Here is a 16,110-nt window from a genome sequence, read left to right on the forward strand (position 1 = left end):
CAATTCCTTGGGAAGCTTTTTATTTATTTTTATTTATGTTTATTTATTTATTTGAGACCGAGTCTCACTCTGTTTCTGAGGCTGGAGTGCAGTGGTGTGATCTCTGCTCACCGCAACCCCTGCCTCCTGGGTTCAAGCAATTCTCATGCCTCAGCCTCCCCAGTGACTGGGACTACAAGCATGAGCCACCATGCCTGGCTAATTTTTTATTTTTATTTTTAGTAGAGATGGGGTTTCACCATGTTGGCCAGGTTGGTCTTGAACTCCTGACCTGCCTCGGCCTCCCAAAGTGCTGGGATTACAAGCATAAGCCACCACGCCCAGTCCCCTGGGAAGCTTTTTAAAAAGGCCAATGACAGGGTCTGACCCCAGAGATTCTGATTGAAATGGTCTTAATAGGCCTGGGCATTGGGATTTTTATAAGTTCCTGAGTGATCTTTTTAAAATTGTGGCAAAATATTTGTAACATAAAAGTAACCATTGTCGCCATTTTTTTTTCTTTTTGTTTTTTGAGACGGAGTCTTGCTCTGTTGCCAGGCTGGCGTGCAGTGGCATGATCTCGGGCTCATTGCAACCTCCACCTCCCAGGTTCAGGCAATTCTTCTGTTTCAGCCTCCCAAGTAGCTGGCACTACAGGTGCACGCCACCATTCCCGGCTAATTTTTGTATTTTTAGTAGAGACGGGGTTTCACCATATTGGTCAGGCTGGTCTTGAACTCCTGACCTAAGGTGATCCACCCGCCTTGGCCTCCCAAAGTGCTGAGATTACAGGCGTGAGCCACCATGCCCAGCCAGCCATTATTAAGTATACAGTTCAGTGGCATGAAGTACATTCTTACTGTTGTGCAGCCATCACCACCATCCATCTCCAGGACTCTTTCATCTTCCTGAACTCTATATCCATTAAAAAATAGCCTCCCATTCTTCCCTCCCCAAGCCCCTGGCAACTTCTACGTTCTGTCTCTGTGAATTTGCTTATTCTAGATACAGTAGATATAAGTGGAACTGTATAGTACGTATCCTTTTGTGATCGGCTTATTTCACTCACCATAATGCCCTCAAGGATCATCCACCTTGTAGTGTGTGTCAGAATTTCCTTTTTTTAATGCTGAATAATATTCCATGCATACCACATTTTGTCTATCTGTTCATCCACTGATGGACACTTGGATTGTTTCCATGTTTTGGCTGTTGTGAATAATGCTGCTATTGGTAGGGATGTTTAAACATCTAGTTTCTGCTTTTAAAATTTGAGTATACCTACAAGTGGAACTGCTGAATCATATGGTGATTCTATATTTTCCCCAACAGCTGTGCCATTTTATATTTCCACCAGCAATGCATGAGGGTTCCAAATGCTCCATGGCCTTGCCGACATTTATTTTCCATTTTTTTAATGAAAACCATTCCTAATGGCTGTGAAATGGTATCTCATTGTGGTTTTGATTTGCGTTTCTGGAAAGACTAATGATGTTGAGCATCTTTTTATGTGCCTTGCTGGTTAGTTCTTTGTAAGTCTTGTTTAGAAAAATGTCTATTCAATTCTTAGCCCATTTTTCTTTTTTTTTTTTTTTTTTTTGAGACGGAGTCTTGCTGTGTCTCCCAGGCTGGAGTGCAGTGGCGTGATCTCGGCTCACTGCAAGCTCCGCCTCCCAGGTTCATGCCATTCTCCCGCCTCAGCCTCCCGAGTAGCTGAGACTACAGGCGCCCGCCACCACGCCCGGCTAGTTTTTTTTTTTTTGTATTTTTAGTAGAGACGGGGTTTCACCGTGTTAGCCAGGATAGTCTCGATCTCCTGACCTCGTGATCCACCCGCCTCGGCCTCCCACAGTGCTGGGATTACAGGCTTGAGCCACCGCGCCCGGCCCTTAGCCCATTTTTCAATTGGATTGTTTGGTTTTTGTTGTTGAGTTGTAGGAATTCTTTATGCATTCTGGATATTGATACCTTATCAGATATATTATTTGCAAATATTTTCTCTCATTCTGTGGATTGTCTTTTCGCTCTCTTGATAGTGCTCTTTTAGGTAGAAAAGTTTTAAGTTTTGATGAAGTTCAATGTATCTATTTTTTCTTTCACTGCCCGTGCTTTGGCGTCAACGCCACCTGAGTGACTTTAATATGGGACCAAGGTTGAGAATATTGGCTGAGGCAGAGGGGAAGGAGGTGAACCCTTCTTTGGAAAGTGACAATACCTTGCTGAAGTCCAAATAAACTGAGCCTTTCTCCCATGTAGCATTTAGAGCTCAGAAATTCTTCCACAAGCACAGACTCAACTGACTCTCACAACTCTTAAGTGATAGGCAATGTAGGTGTGGTTGGCCCAGTTTTATGGTTTTTTTAAGGAGTGGTCATCCCAGCTGGAGCCTGACAGCCTGAGACACAGACATATCTGGGCTTGTCTGATGAGTTTATATGACCATTAAGGGACAGAAATGGGGATAGAGGTGGACACAGCATGCTGGCTGACCCCACCTGGCTCCATGATCAGAGTCTGAGCCTGGTGAGAGAAGAGAAGCTCCAGACAAAAGCTAGAAGAGCTGTTTCCAGGAGGCAATGACAAAAGCTGTTTCTGTGACACATGCTACTTCCCATTGGGCTGTTCTGATAGATGCTAACCTAGAAGGTTCCTCAGCAGATCAGCACACAGCTTGGGCACATTAGGAGCACTGTGGCCTCACCTGTGATTAAGAACATGGTACTTGGGGGCAGCAATGGCACCTGGCACTAAGGGACGTATTGGTGAATCTGTGCGGGACACCTCCTGGAGATGCTAAAAATGCCCTGGAGGCACTGCACAAGGGTCTGGGATCTTATGTGGGCAGGTGGCAACAGAAACTGGGGCAGTTTGGATTATTGTTCTTAATGAGACCCATTTCTGCCCTTGAATTTACATGTATTTGAGGAGTCAGGGATCTAGAGACAGGAAATGACTTCCCCAAGGTCTCTATAGTAGACATCTATTTTTAGAATCTGCCCTTCTTATAGTAACCCAATTTTCCTTTTGGAAAAACCACTCATCTCCTACTCTCAGTCCATGGAACTTGAGTTGTCCTGACTCTATCCTCAGTTCAAGGACGGGCATAAAAATCTGCTGGCCGGGCAGAGCAGCACATCCTTCTGGCATCAGATGTTGAGTCAGGCTGGGCATATAACTAACCAGAAACAGTGAGAAGCAATCCTAACACTTTGGCTGGGACTCAAGAAAAAGCATTTTCTCTTTTCTGCTGAAATTGGAACCATGAAGAAGGCAACCTGGATCTGCCGGTGACCATCCTGCCAGCATGAGAAGAACCTATCTGAGAATGGTGGTGGCAGCAGAAAGCAGAACCAGGAGAGGGAGAAATGAACCTGAGACATCGTTGGAGCCCCTGGATTAAGCCAGACCTGAAGCTAGCCCTACTCCTAGAATTTCAGTTATAAGAGCCAATCAATTTCAATTTGTGCCAGGTCATCTACCTTTTGCATCTGGAAGAGTCTTGATGACCTAGCTCATCACTATCTCCACCTCCTCTTCCCTTCAGCCAAGTTAAACTTCATGCTTTATTTCCCACAGAGTGTCCCAGAGCTGTACAGAATCCCAGCCCAAGTGGTCCTTCTGCCCTAAGCTAAAAAACAGAGGTGCTAATTAGGTTTTCACTCTTTGGTTCTCCACTGGCCACTGGAAGCTCTAGGGCCCCCTTTATGTCTCTCATTGAACCACAAACCAGCAAGGACCTGATTATGCAGTGTCTGTCCTTTTAGACTCAAGTGACAATGATAGCCTGACCTCAGAGAGAAGTGAGAAGCCCCAGCCTCATCCTCCAAGCAACCAGATTTATTCATGGAGTGTGGCGGACAGTATTGGAGTAAGACATTGAGCCCTTTGGTTATATTCCTGGAACACTCTGGACTGGACCCACAGGGTCCTTTATCTCCCACTGAACAAGCTCCTATATATAGCCCACTATGTCTCCATGGGAGAAGTGTCTTGGGCAGATGATTCTAATAATAATCCTTCTCCTCCCGGAACCTCTGGGCTCGTGCCTTGTAGCCTCCCTCCCCTTTCCAGCTCTGACACTGTGCTATCCTAGAGTTCTCTATCCTGCTGTGTCCAGGTCAAAACTATTGGAGAAACCTGGTGTAATCAAAAGGACTGCAGTTTAAGTACCAACTCCTACTCACACTTCCTGGCCTCAGTATCGTCATCCGTACTATGGAGACAACAACATCTCCATCAATGAAATAATGACGGCAGAGTCTAGCATGGCGCACGGCTCATAAGTTCATTCTCATGTTTGCTCTCCACACAGAGGAGTGCTCTCTGGCAGTGGTGATTGTGTCATTTCTGTGGCTAAAGTGGGGTCTGGAGGAATCACCACAACACCAGCAACTGGAGACTCCCCAGCCTCGAGAGGTTGCAGACAGGTCAGTCAAGAATCCAGGGCATCCATGCATTTTTCTGACCTCATCTTGGAACTTGAGGCTGGAGAATAAATGGACCTTCAAAGCAACAAACCCAGGGATCTTGGAGAACCCACTGATGGAGTTCCTGGGTATCCCAGGCCCTGCAGCTTTGAGGGAGGCACTGGGGAGCTGGTGGGTAGCCCTGACCTGACCTCAGAACCTCAGCTGGCCGCCCCTGGGCAAGCTCCTTCCTGTCACTGGGACTCCTTTTTCTTGTCTTTAAAACAAGGGGCTTTAGGGCCATCTGCGGCTCTGCCTTCACCTCTTACTATATTGAAGCTGAACTCGTCATTGTTCCCTGAAACCTCAAAGGCTCCCTGAATTTCTCATCTCCATAGATGGCATTGCTATTCACCCACTGCCCCAGCTACAGACCTGGCTGCCATTACTGCCCTCCCTCCTCCCCACCGCTCAGCCAGCCAGGTGGATGCTACCTCCTAAATGTATCTTTATTGGGTCTGGTCCTCTCCATCCCATTGCCTTTCCCCTGGCCCAGGCCATCTGGGTGGCTGCAAAAGCTTATTCATCAGGCTCCCTGCCCCTAAGGAGCCCCCAATCGCTCCCCTCTGACTTATCTTAGCCTGCTGGGGACTTCTCTTACAAACATAAAACCCTCCTACTTCCAACTCCACAGTGGCACTGCCGCCCCCATGGTGAGCCCCCAAGTGCTTACCACGGGCTGCAGGGAGGGCTTTGCATGGTCCAGTCCCCACCTACCTTTTAGGCTCAGCTCACACTTTGCTCTCCCTCCTCCTCCTACCCTCCAGCCACCCTGACCTTCTCCTGGAACTTGAGATGGTCGTTCGTGCCTCAGCGGCTCTGTGTCGGTCGCCTTCTGTTTGAGACTTCCCCACCCCGACCCCGTCCCCCACCTTGTGTGCAGTGGGTCTGAATGTAAATCTCCCTTCGTTAGGGATGTGGTCCCTGATCCCCCCTAACCAGTCAGCCCCTTCCACTGTGTCCTCCCCTGCTGCTCTGCACGTTTCCATGGTAACCTGGGCCACTGGTCACGGCCTCCTTCCAGCTCCATTGCCCCCTCTGGACCATGAGCTCCACGAGAGCAGGACTGCGTCAGGCTCATTCGGCACCAGAGCAGCCCAGCCTAGGGCTGCCATCGCAACACAACCTTGTCTTTGAGGTGTGGCCGACAGAAATCATGTCCTTTCCAGGTGAAGGATGACCAGCAGCCATGTGCCCAGCTCAGCTTACATTTATTGGAAACTGCTTACCCAGCACTCCACAAAGGAGCTTACAGTGGGGTGACACTGAGGACTCCTATGGCCTAATCCTGGGATTAGCACAGGCCCATGGGCTGGTGGGCAGAGGGAGGGGTGGGACTGGGGATGATGGGAGGGACGCTGAAGACCCAGGAAGGAGGAACCAGTGGGTCACTACAGATGCTTCAGTTTGGCAGGGAGCTGTGCTGTGGGCTTGTGTGCAGGCCTTTCTCTTGGCCCTGGGGTGGATGTGTGCATGTGTGTGTGCGTGCACACGCGCTCACGGGTGTCGTGTGAGTGGTGGGTGGAGGGAGGACAACTGAACAGTTGGCATTAGGCATTCTTTATCTTTTCCTTCACTTTTTGAGGCTCAAACTGGATCAGTCGCAGAATTTCCTTATTGGCCAGGGTCCCCTCGATGAATTCTTTCTCCGTAAGTTTATCTGTGCATTGGGAAAAAATATATACATACATAAAACAGCCAGGATTGATAGCCAAGCAAGCTGCGATGAGGCTGACATCCAGCCAGTATCCCCATTGTGAATGTATCTATTATGAAAATATTGAATATTCAGTGGCCCTAAGTACTCAATATTCTCCCACCCTAATCCAGATACCCACCTCCTTTCCCATGACCCCTTGGAGCTTCCTGGGGACCAGCAAAAGGAGGTGAATGACTGGCACTGGAGGGGGGCCCCGAGATGCCAATCTTGTGCTATGTGCCTCTTCTGATCGGCCGGTGCCCCTGCCTTGCTGGCTATTAAATACTTCAATAATGAATAACTATTAATTGTTATTCTATTTTCTGTATTAGCTCAAGTTTCTAAGATCAAGTTCAGGAGGAGCTTCTGGGGGTCTGAGCATAGCAAAACAATCTGGGTGTCAGGCCCAGAGTCTCAGCTGAGAAGCAGGGAACAACATCCCCACAGACATAGGAGTGAGAGGTGAGGGGCCCAATGACATCATGCCAGGGGGAGTGTGGCTTGCAGAGAGGTCCCTTTGGCACCTGTAGCACACAGGCAGCCCCATGATTCCTGGCTGACAACTCCGCCACGACCCCTTCCTATGCATCCATCCCTGCATCCCCCAGTCTCATCTGCCTCCTTATTTGGGATCAGGACTGAGATAGCCTTGTTGCAGCCACACCCGGTTTTCTGGTGTTTTTATCAGGTGGTTTACTGTATTCAGATCAGTCCAGTTAAATGCATGGTCCTGAGCCTAGATGCTACCGTGCTTGGAGCCAAGGTCCCTGCAGGGAGCGGAGGTGGGGTGTACAATAGAAGAGCGTGAGATGAAGTCCCTCCCTGGGAAACTGTTGATCTGGCGGGGAAGGCAGTCACACACAGAAATACCTCTTGCGTGAGACAGATGTTCCTTTCTGTTGTATGTTCATAGTGCCTAGCACAGTGTCCTTGCTCAACAAAGCTTTGCTGAACTGGCTGTGATTTCTGACTTATGCTCTGGGCGTTTCTGGATACCCTTAATCCCTTCTGGGTTAGGATCCAGGATGGCTTCCTGCACAAGTCTTGGGTTTTAACATCCCAGCCACCCCACAGAGAGCTCGAAACTCCCACCATCAAAGCCTGACTCTGCCGTGAGGCATTGTTTCCAGATGGGCCATGTGGAAACACGTAGAGCATGTCATGAACAGGAGTAACACGTCAGCCTCTGACATCATGCCCTCCTGGAGTGTTCACTGGGGCGGTTTCCAGTGAACACCCCAGGAGCAGAACACAGGGCTCGACACATGAACAGACCCAGAGGGAGGTCAGGAAGCCAATTAAGGAGCCAGTGGGCGAAGTGCCGAAAGAAGCCATCTTGGCAGCCAATGTCTGTGCAAGGAGGAGAAAGTGCTCAAAGGAGAGGTGCCAATCAGGGCTGATGACGGAAAGGTGGGTAAAGTACCAAGGCCTGAATTTAAGGAGGCACTCACTTTCAGGTCCTGTGAGTGCACTGTTGATCCCTGAGAATAAGCGCCTCCTTAAATTCTGTGTCCTACGTCCCTCCTACCCCAATGACCTTCGTGCTTCTGTTATTTCATCATTTGTTGGCAGATTAGGAGGGGCAGGATCATCTCTCTTCCCTTATTTAGCATCCTGCTCAGGTTTTTCTTCTTGACCCTGGTAGGAGACTGCCCCCAGAGGTCACCAAAGGGGTTAACACAGGACCCTTGGATGTGTTTGGGCCACGCTGTGTTTTATCAATTGAGAGACACTGCATTTTTAAAATCTCCGTGGCTGGCTTCTCTTAAAAAAAAAATCAGATGATGTCTCAACCACGGGTTCCATATTCCCACATGGAATATGCTGGAAGCCATCAGACCCGAGGTGCACCCTGTGCTGTTTGCCAATCCGCACTGCTTATAGATTACTGTCCACATGACTTGTTTTCATCATTCCTGCCCCTCCAGCCACATGTGTTTGCAGCCCCAGCCTAATACCAGCTCCTTTACCGCATCCTTCTTGTGTTGGCCATGAGCATCACAGACACACAGCCCCAGCAGCCGAGGGCTGGAGTCCATCACTGCCTACAATGCAAGATCACGCTTCCTGAGGACTGCTTCCTGCCACTGACTGACAGGGCAGGAGCACCACGACTGACGGGGCACCGAGGACACCCCATCGACTCTGTCAACACTTCCTCAGAATGCACTGTCTCAGGCATTACTTACCTAACCTTCCTTTCTTTCCTAACCTTCCTTCCTTCCCCTCTCTCCCTGCCAGGGGTCAGATCTTCTTGGCTGTCTGATGGCTTTCCCAGCCTTCTCTCGATCCCTGCCTGTTTTCCTTCATCAGCCTTTCCTCCCATAAGTCTCTTGCAATCTCATTTAAATCTAATCCTATCTTGGTGGTGGTTCTCAGAGGACCCAAACCAACTTCCCAAAGTAAAACCATAGCAATTTAGATCCCACTGACTTGGGACTTGAAATTAATTCAAAGGTAGGGTGAGCTGAAGTTTGCTCTTGTTCTAATTGTACAGAAAACAGTTTTGGCTCCCGCTCACCCTTAAGGCCATTCCCCTGTCGAACCCTTCAGACAGCTCTAAAAATATACAGTGGAATGAGGTGTCCCCGTCCTGCCTGGACACTGTGACTCAGAAGAATAAATCTTCTTGGGGTTTCCAGGGAATAGCCCATGGTTGAAAAATCAAAAGCAATGAAGGAAAAGGAATTCACCATCATCACTCTTTCCGAAGTACTTCCAGATCTTCTCAGCTCGCTTTTCCGGCGTGTTCTCATCCTCTGGAAGGAGCTTCACGTCCTCGGGAGTGATCATTTTGAAAATAGCCTGTACCAAACAGAAAGAAAGAACTCGTTAGGAGGAACTTTAAGCGGTTGGCAACCCCGGAAAATCCACATCTTACACTGTACACAAAAATCTACTCAAAATGGATTAAAGACTTAAACATAAGACCTCAGACTGTCAAACTGCTGGAGGAAAATAGGGGAAAAGCTTCTTGATGCTGGTCTTGATGATAATTTTTTGGATATGACACCAAAAGCGCAGGCAACATAAACCAAAATGAACAAGCGGGATGACATCACACTAAAGAGCTTCTCCACGTCAGAGAAAACAATGAACAAAATCAAATGGTAACTTATGGAATGGGGGAAAACATCTGCAAACCAGGTATCTTATAAGGGGTTAATATCAAAAATGCATAAGGGGCCAGGTGCGGTGGCTCATGTCTGTCATCCCAGCGCTTTGGAAGGACGAGGCAGGAGGATCACTTGAGGGCAGGAATTTGAGACCAGCCTGGGCAACAAAGTGAGACTCCATCTCTATAAGAGAAAATTAATTAGCAGAGGTGGTAGGCATGCCTACAGTCCCAGCTACACGGGAGGATGAGGATTGCTTGAGCCCAGGAGTTCTAGGCTGCAGTGAGCCGTTTTTGCACCTTTGAACTCTAGCCTAGGTGACAGAGCAAGACCCTGTCTCTCTCTATATATAATATACACATTGTATATAATATATAAGGAACTCCTACAACTCAATAGCAAAAGAACAAATAACACAATTGAAAAATGGGCAAAGGAGGCTGGGCACGGTGGCTCACGCCTGTAAATCCCAGCACTTTGGGAGGCTGAGGCGGGTGGATCACCTGAGGTAAGGAGTTCAAGACCAGCCTGGCCAACATGGTGAAACCCCGTCTTTATTAAAGACACAAAATTAGCTGGGTGTGGTGGTGCATGCCTGTAGTCCCAGCTACTCGGGAGGCTGAGGCAGGAGAATTGCTTGAACCTGGGAGGCGGAGGTTGCAGTGAGCCAAGATCACGCCATTGCACTCCAGCCTGGGTGACAAGAGCAAAACTCTATCTAAAAAAAAAAAAAAAAGAAAGAAAGAAAGAAAATGGGCAAAGGACCCAAACAGACATTTCTCCAAAGAAGACGTACAAGTGGCCAGCAAGTATCAAGAAACCCATCACTGATCACCAGGGAAACATAAATCAATACCACAATGAGATATCACCTCACGCCTGTTAGAATGGCTGTAATAAAAAAAGACAAGAAATAACAGGCGTTGGCAAGGGTGTGGTGACAAGGGAACCCTGGTCCACTGTTGCTGGGAATGTAAAATGGTACAAATATTATGGAAGACACATCAGGGACTTTGGGTCACCTCCATCACAATGTCCCTCTCTCAGTGCCCGACCAGCCCGTGGGAGCAGATAGCAGTTATAATACAGATGTACAGGCCCCCACCTGATCTACTGAATCAAAATTCCTGGGCGTAGGACCTGGGCATCTGTATTTTTGAGGCCCTCATAAGGGACAGGGAATTCAGGGAAGAGACAAAGAAGCCTTTCGCTTCTTATTTTGTACCTTTCTGTACTGTGATTTTCTAACTATGTAAACATATTAACTTCACTTATTTAAAAAAATGAAAATAAGAAAGAAAAAGCTTCCTGATGCAAATATGACGGCAGTCCTGAGGTTGGAGTTTGGGAATCACTACCTCAGACCCTACTGCCTACAGGTTTTAGAAGACTAAACCTCTTCCTCTGGATTCATACTGTACCTCAGTTGCTCAGTAAGACTGACTTATGGCAATAACGGCTAACATTTGTTGAGTACTTAATAGGTGTCACTCTCTTTTCTTTTTCTTTTTTTCTTTTTCCAGACGGGGTCTTGCTCTGTCACCCAGGCTAGAGTGCAGTGGTGCAATCATGGCTCACTGCAGCCTCGACATGCTGGGCTCAAGCAATCCTCCCACTTCGGCCTCCTGAGTAGCTGGGACTATGGTGCGCACCACCATGCTCAGCAAGTTCCTTTGAATTTTTTGTAGAGACAGGGTCTCACTATGTTGCCCAGACTGGTCTCAAACTCCTGAGCTCAAGCAATCCTTTCACCTTGGCCCCACAAAGTGCTGGGATTACTGCCTGGCCTAGGTGTCACTTTTCTAAACATTTTTTACACCTAGTCTTCACAATAACCGTATGAAGAAGGTATGATTGGCCCCATTTTATGGATGAAAAAACTGAGACAACTAACTTGCTGGAAGTCACCCAGCTAGAAGGAGAAGAGTGGAGATTTGAATCCAGGCATTTTGATTCTAGAATTGGTATCCTTGTGTTACGCTATAGGCCACTCACCTCCTTATCACTGGAAGGTCTTGGAGAGCGTTGGGCAAGGCTGGGGGGGAGGGAGAGGCATCAGCAAGAACTTTTCAGAGATCTTCCCATGGTACAGCAAGACCCTCATTTAACCTTCTGCTCAAGGATGGATTCAGCGAAAGGCTTAGCTTTGGGCTCAAGGATCCCATCCTTCTCACCTCCCTCCCCTCTAATAAAGCAGTTGGTTATGCAATGTAGGGAAAGCATGAAGTGCCCCCAGACCTGTGAGATCAGGGAAAGGGACAAGGGGGCTCCATGCACCCTTCCAGCTCCAAGTTTCTAGGATTCCACTGGCTCAGGAACACCAGCGCCAGCTGGGTCCTGAAGGGACACCCAAGGTTGTAGGTCCTTGGATGCTGAGGGCAGGCAGGTATGTTGGGTGGCAGTTGGGAGGTTACTGGCTCTGGCCAGAGCCTTCTGCCTCCCTGGAGACACTTGTGAGCAGGGCAGGCAGGGGCAATAATGGCTGTGAAATTATCCTGGAGGGAAGATCGATAGCTTTGAGAAGTTCCCCTTCAGCCTCCTAGTGCTGGAAAAAGGAGCAAGGAGACCAAAGCCAGCAGCCCAGGGCAGCGGCCTCACTGGCAGCACTCAGAGCTCTGAGCTGGACGCAAGTGTAGGTGGTTCCTACACTCCTATCCATCTGTGCAGGGCCTTGGGTACCATGTACAGGTGTGCCAGCCAGAAGCTGGGAGTGACTGCCTGCCCACCCCACTTCCAACACAGAGGGACAGACCTTCAGGGCCTCGGGAGAGGCTGCAAAAATAATCAAATCCTCACCCTGGGCCCAGGAAGGTAAAATGGTTTTCCCACAGCAACACCGCTAGTTGGAGTCAGAGCTGGGACTAGAACACTTCACTTGTGACTCCCCCAGTCAGTGCTCTGCCCATGAACTTGTAATCTGGTGAACCGTAGAGCCTTCTGCCACCTTGTACAGCCCCAGCCATTGATGGCCTCTCCCTTCCTCCCTTTCCTTTCTTCCTTTCTCTCCTCCTTTCCTGCCCCTTGCTTCCCCCTCCTTCCTTCCTGACTTCCACCTTCTCTCTCTCCCTCCCTCATTTCCCCCTCCTCCCTTTCCTCCTACTTTTCTTCAAGGAGTATCCATTTGTAGGCTTCTGCTGGGCCCCACATTGTTTATGTGGCTCTGAAGACTTAGTCCCTGTCCCAGGCCAGAGACCCCACAGCCAATTCCAGGGAGCTTTCTCTGCAGGCTGTGCCAATATAACAATGAGGGAGACACACGCCTGCCGGAACGGGAGGCCTGAGCTGAGCACTGAGGATAAGCCCATGGACCACAAGCTGCACGCTTTGCTGTTTTATTTATGGTTTCTGCTAATAAGGGTGGAAAATTTTTGTGCATTTGTAATCATGCAAATGAAGGCATGATTACAAATGCATAACATCTGAACAACAGTCTCTACTAATAGGAATGGAATTAGAATAATAAAGCAAGTGGCAGGGGCAGGGGGATTGAAAAAGAATAAGTAAAAAAAAAAAAAAACAAATGAAGGAAATTAGAACTGGTATAATAGGAGAGAAATGGAAACAACCTAATGTCCAAAAACATAGGAATGTTCAATAATTTCCACATTTCCATAAGCCAGAATTCCAAGCAGCTATTAAAAGCGTTCTGGAAGAGATTGGGTGCAGAAGTTCACTCCTGTAATCCCAGCACTTTGGGAGGCCGAGGTGGGCAGATCACCTGAGGTCAGGAGTTTGAGACCAGCCTGGCCAGCATGGCGAAACCCTGTCTCTACTAAAATACGAAAATTAGCTGGGCGTGGTGGCGGGTGCCTGTAATCCCAGCTACTTGCGAGGGTGAGGCAGGAGAACTGCTCAAACCTGGGAGGTAGAAGTGGCAGTGAGCTGAGATCATGCCACTGCACTCCAGCCTGGGCGACAAGAGTGAAACTGTCTGAACAACAACAAAAAACTGTTTTGGAAGAATATGTAATGATATGGAAAGCACTCATGATAAAAGAGTAACTGAAAAATGTATGATAAAAATCGTATGTGAGTATGTCATAGCTTTAACATTGTTTAAAAATTATATACGTAAAACACTGAAAAGGTATATACCGATATACTAAGAAAAGTTTTCCTTGGATGAGGCAATTTTTAATCTCTTTTGCCTAGGCTTCTAAATTTCATGAGTTACTTATACATTAGATAAAACATTTTCAAGACACTTAGAGGTTGGTGGAAAAGTAATTGTGGTTTTTGCCATTACTTTCACAACAAAGGATCTGACACGAGGACAGTATGGACGGGGTAGAAGGTGTGTTGGGAACCATGTGGAAGTGTGTACGCCTCACAGGGAACCTGTCAGGAGCTGGGGAGCCACGCCGTGCATGGCAAGTGCAGGCTCAAGGGTGGTACAGGCAATCTGCCCCAAGCTGGGGAGAACATGAGAACTAGAACTCAGAGTTCATGTCCCCAACTTTGACCTCTTTCTACTTTATATTTGAAGCATAGTGTGTTTAGAATGAATAGCGATTCAAGTTGAATGTGTACTGCCGAAAATTTCAAAGGGTATTTTAATAAAGGAAGGAAGAAACAAAGGATGGAGAGAAAGAAAAAAATGTAAATATAGTCATGTGTCGCTCAGAGACAGGAATACATTCCAAGAAACACATCTTTAGGCAATTTCCATGTGGGAACGTCATAGACAGTCCTCGCACAAACCCAGATGGTATAGCCTACTACATCCCTGGGCTCCATGGTCCAGCCTTTTGCTCCTATGCTACAAACCTGTGCAGCATGTGACTGTCCTGAGTGCCGCAGGCAGTTGTCACACGATGGTAAGTATCTGCACATCTAAACATAGCTAAACATGTGGTAAAAATACAGTATAAAGATAAAAAATGGGCCAGGCACTGTGGCTCATGCCTGTAAATCCCAGCACTTTGGGAGGCTGAGGTGGGTGGATTGCCTGAGGTCAGGAGTTCGAGACCAGCCTGACCAACATGGTGAAACCCCATCTCTACTAAAAATACAAAAATTAGCCGGGCGTGGTGGTGTGCGCCTGTAATCCCAGCTACTTGGGAGGCTGAGGCAGGAGAATTGCTTGAACCCGGGAGGCAGAGGTTGCAGTGAGCCAAGATTACGCCATTGCACTCCAGCTCTGGGTCACGGAGTGAGACTATCTCAAACAACAACAACAACAACAAAACACAAAGATACAAAATGGTAGAGCTGTCTAGGGCACTTACCATGAGTGGAGCTTGCAGGATTGGGAGTTGCTCTGGGTGAGTCAGTGAGCGAGTAGCGAGTGAATGTGAAGAACTAGGACATTACCGTACACTACTGCAGACTTTATAGATACACTTAGACTACACTAAATGCATTTAAAAAATAAAGTAACTGTGCTATGACATCACTAGGCAATAGGAATTTTTCAGCTCCATTACAAGCTTATGGGACCACAGTGGTATATATGGTCCATACATGACCCAAACATCGTGAAGCAAAGCATAACATGGATGTATTAAGAAACATTCAGATTCTGCTTCAGGAAGACAACGAAGCTGTGGGTAAGTGCCCACCCATCTATCAATATCAGCCTCTTGGAGCACCAGGCTCTCAGAGCCAGTGGCCTGAATCCCCCGCTCCACCCACAGCTCCACTCACTCTGCAGCAAGGGGCCCCCAGCCCCAAGTGACCCCGGCGCCGCCCAGCCAGAAGGGGAGAGGGGAGACTGACCATGACGATCTCCAGCACTTCATTCTTGCTGATGGTCCCGTTACCGTCCACGTCGTAGAGGGAGAAGGCCCACTCCAGCTTCTGGTTGGTCTTGCCCGCGGTGGTCATGTGCAGGGCGATGACGTACTCCTTGAAGTCCAGGGTGCCGTCGAGGTTGGAATCGAAACTGCGGAACACATGCTGGGCGTAGGCCTTGGGGTCGGTGTCGGGGAAGAACTTGGCGTAGATGCTCTGGAACTGCTGCTGGGTGATGCGGCCGCTGGGGCAGTCCTTCAGGAAGGACTGGTACCAGGAGGACAGCTCCTCCTCTGAGAACTTGGTGTTCAGCTGCAGCTCCTCCAGGATCTCCTTGGACAGGGCCCCACTTTTGCTGTTCCCCATGGGTGAGGAAGAGTGGGCAGCGGCTGCGGAGTCGCTGGGTGGGTGGGACGTGCGTGGTCCCCTGGCCGCAGGCTGGCGCTCAGGGCTGGTGTGAGCTGAAGATGGAGAGACTGGTGGCTTAGGAGGATTTGCGACCGGTTCTTCGCAATCCTTGAAGGGAGGAGGGGCCCAGGAGCTTTGTAGAGGTGGGGGGGGGATGCTCCCAGAACCCTACGGAGATTAAAATAAAGAGCCCAGGGCAGGCAGGCAATTCATCTCGGCCTCCTGGGAGGAGACTAGAACAGGACAGGAAGTTGGAACCTTCAGAGCTGGGGCCTCCTGCACCCCCAGCCCCAGCCCTCTAACGGCAGCCACGTTCCCTATTTCTCTTCCTCACTAACTCTGAGCATCTCAGGGCAGGGCTGGCATCTCACATCAAGCCCTAGAATGCAGTGGTTAGGAGCACAGGCTCTGGGGCCAGCATGGGTTCAAGTCCCAGCTTGGCTACTTAACTAGCTGTGTGGCCCCAGGCGTGTTTCTTCACCTCTTTCCACCTGGGACACTCTTCTAACCCTTCACTGCAGTCACGTCTCCGCTTAAATGTCACCTGCTCAGCCAGGCCTATACTGACCCTCTATCTATAATAGCACACCCCCCACCGTCTTCAGCACGCCCCATGTCCCCTCACTGGAATGAAAGCTCTAGGAAGGACAGGATTTTGTCTGTGTTGTTCCCAGATGCATTTCCATTTCCAGAACCTGATAGGCTTGGG

General features: G+C 48.7%; 1 protein-coding gene across 1 annotated transcript; it reads right to left on the reverse strand.

Moving 5' to 3' along the window:
• Nucleotides 1-5,639: 5,639 nt before the first annotated feature.
• On the reverse strand, nt 5,640-15,451 carry RCVRN (recoverin). Its single transcript, XM_005582888.4, has 3 exons — nt 14,979-15,451; nt 8,838-8,949; nt 5,640-6,105 (listed from the first exon to the last, which is right to left on the reverse strand). The coding sequence occupies exons 1-3, from the start codon at nt 15,357-15,359 to the stop codon at nt 5,996-5,998; spliced, it is 603 nt and encodes a 200-aa protein (XP_005582945.1). The 5' UTR covers nt 15,360-15,451; the 3' UTR covers nt 5,640-5,995.
• Nucleotides 15,452-16,110: the final 659 nt, after the last annotated feature.

This window comes from Macaca fascicularis, chromosome 16, assembly GCF_037993035.2.
Source record: "Macaca fascicularis isolate 582-1 chromosome 16, T2T-MFA8v1.1".
NCBI classification, from domain to species: Eukaryota; Metazoa; Chordata; class Mammalia; order Primates; family Cercopithecidae; genus Macaca; species Macaca fascicularis.

Coding starts and splice junctions, on each gene's coding strand:
- RCVRN (XM_005582888.4), bottom strand. CDS start 15,359: ATGGGGAACAGCAAAAGTGGGGCCCTGTCCAAGGAGATCCTGGAGGAG. Junction 8,950..14,978: donor AAGTGCTGGAGATCGTCATG/GTCAGTCTCCCC, acceptor TGTTTGGTACAG/GCTATTTTCAAAATGATCAC. Junction 6,106..8,837: donor CTTCGGAAAGAGTGATGATG/GTGAATTCCTTT, acceptor CCCAATGCACAG/ATAAACTTACGGAGAAAGAA.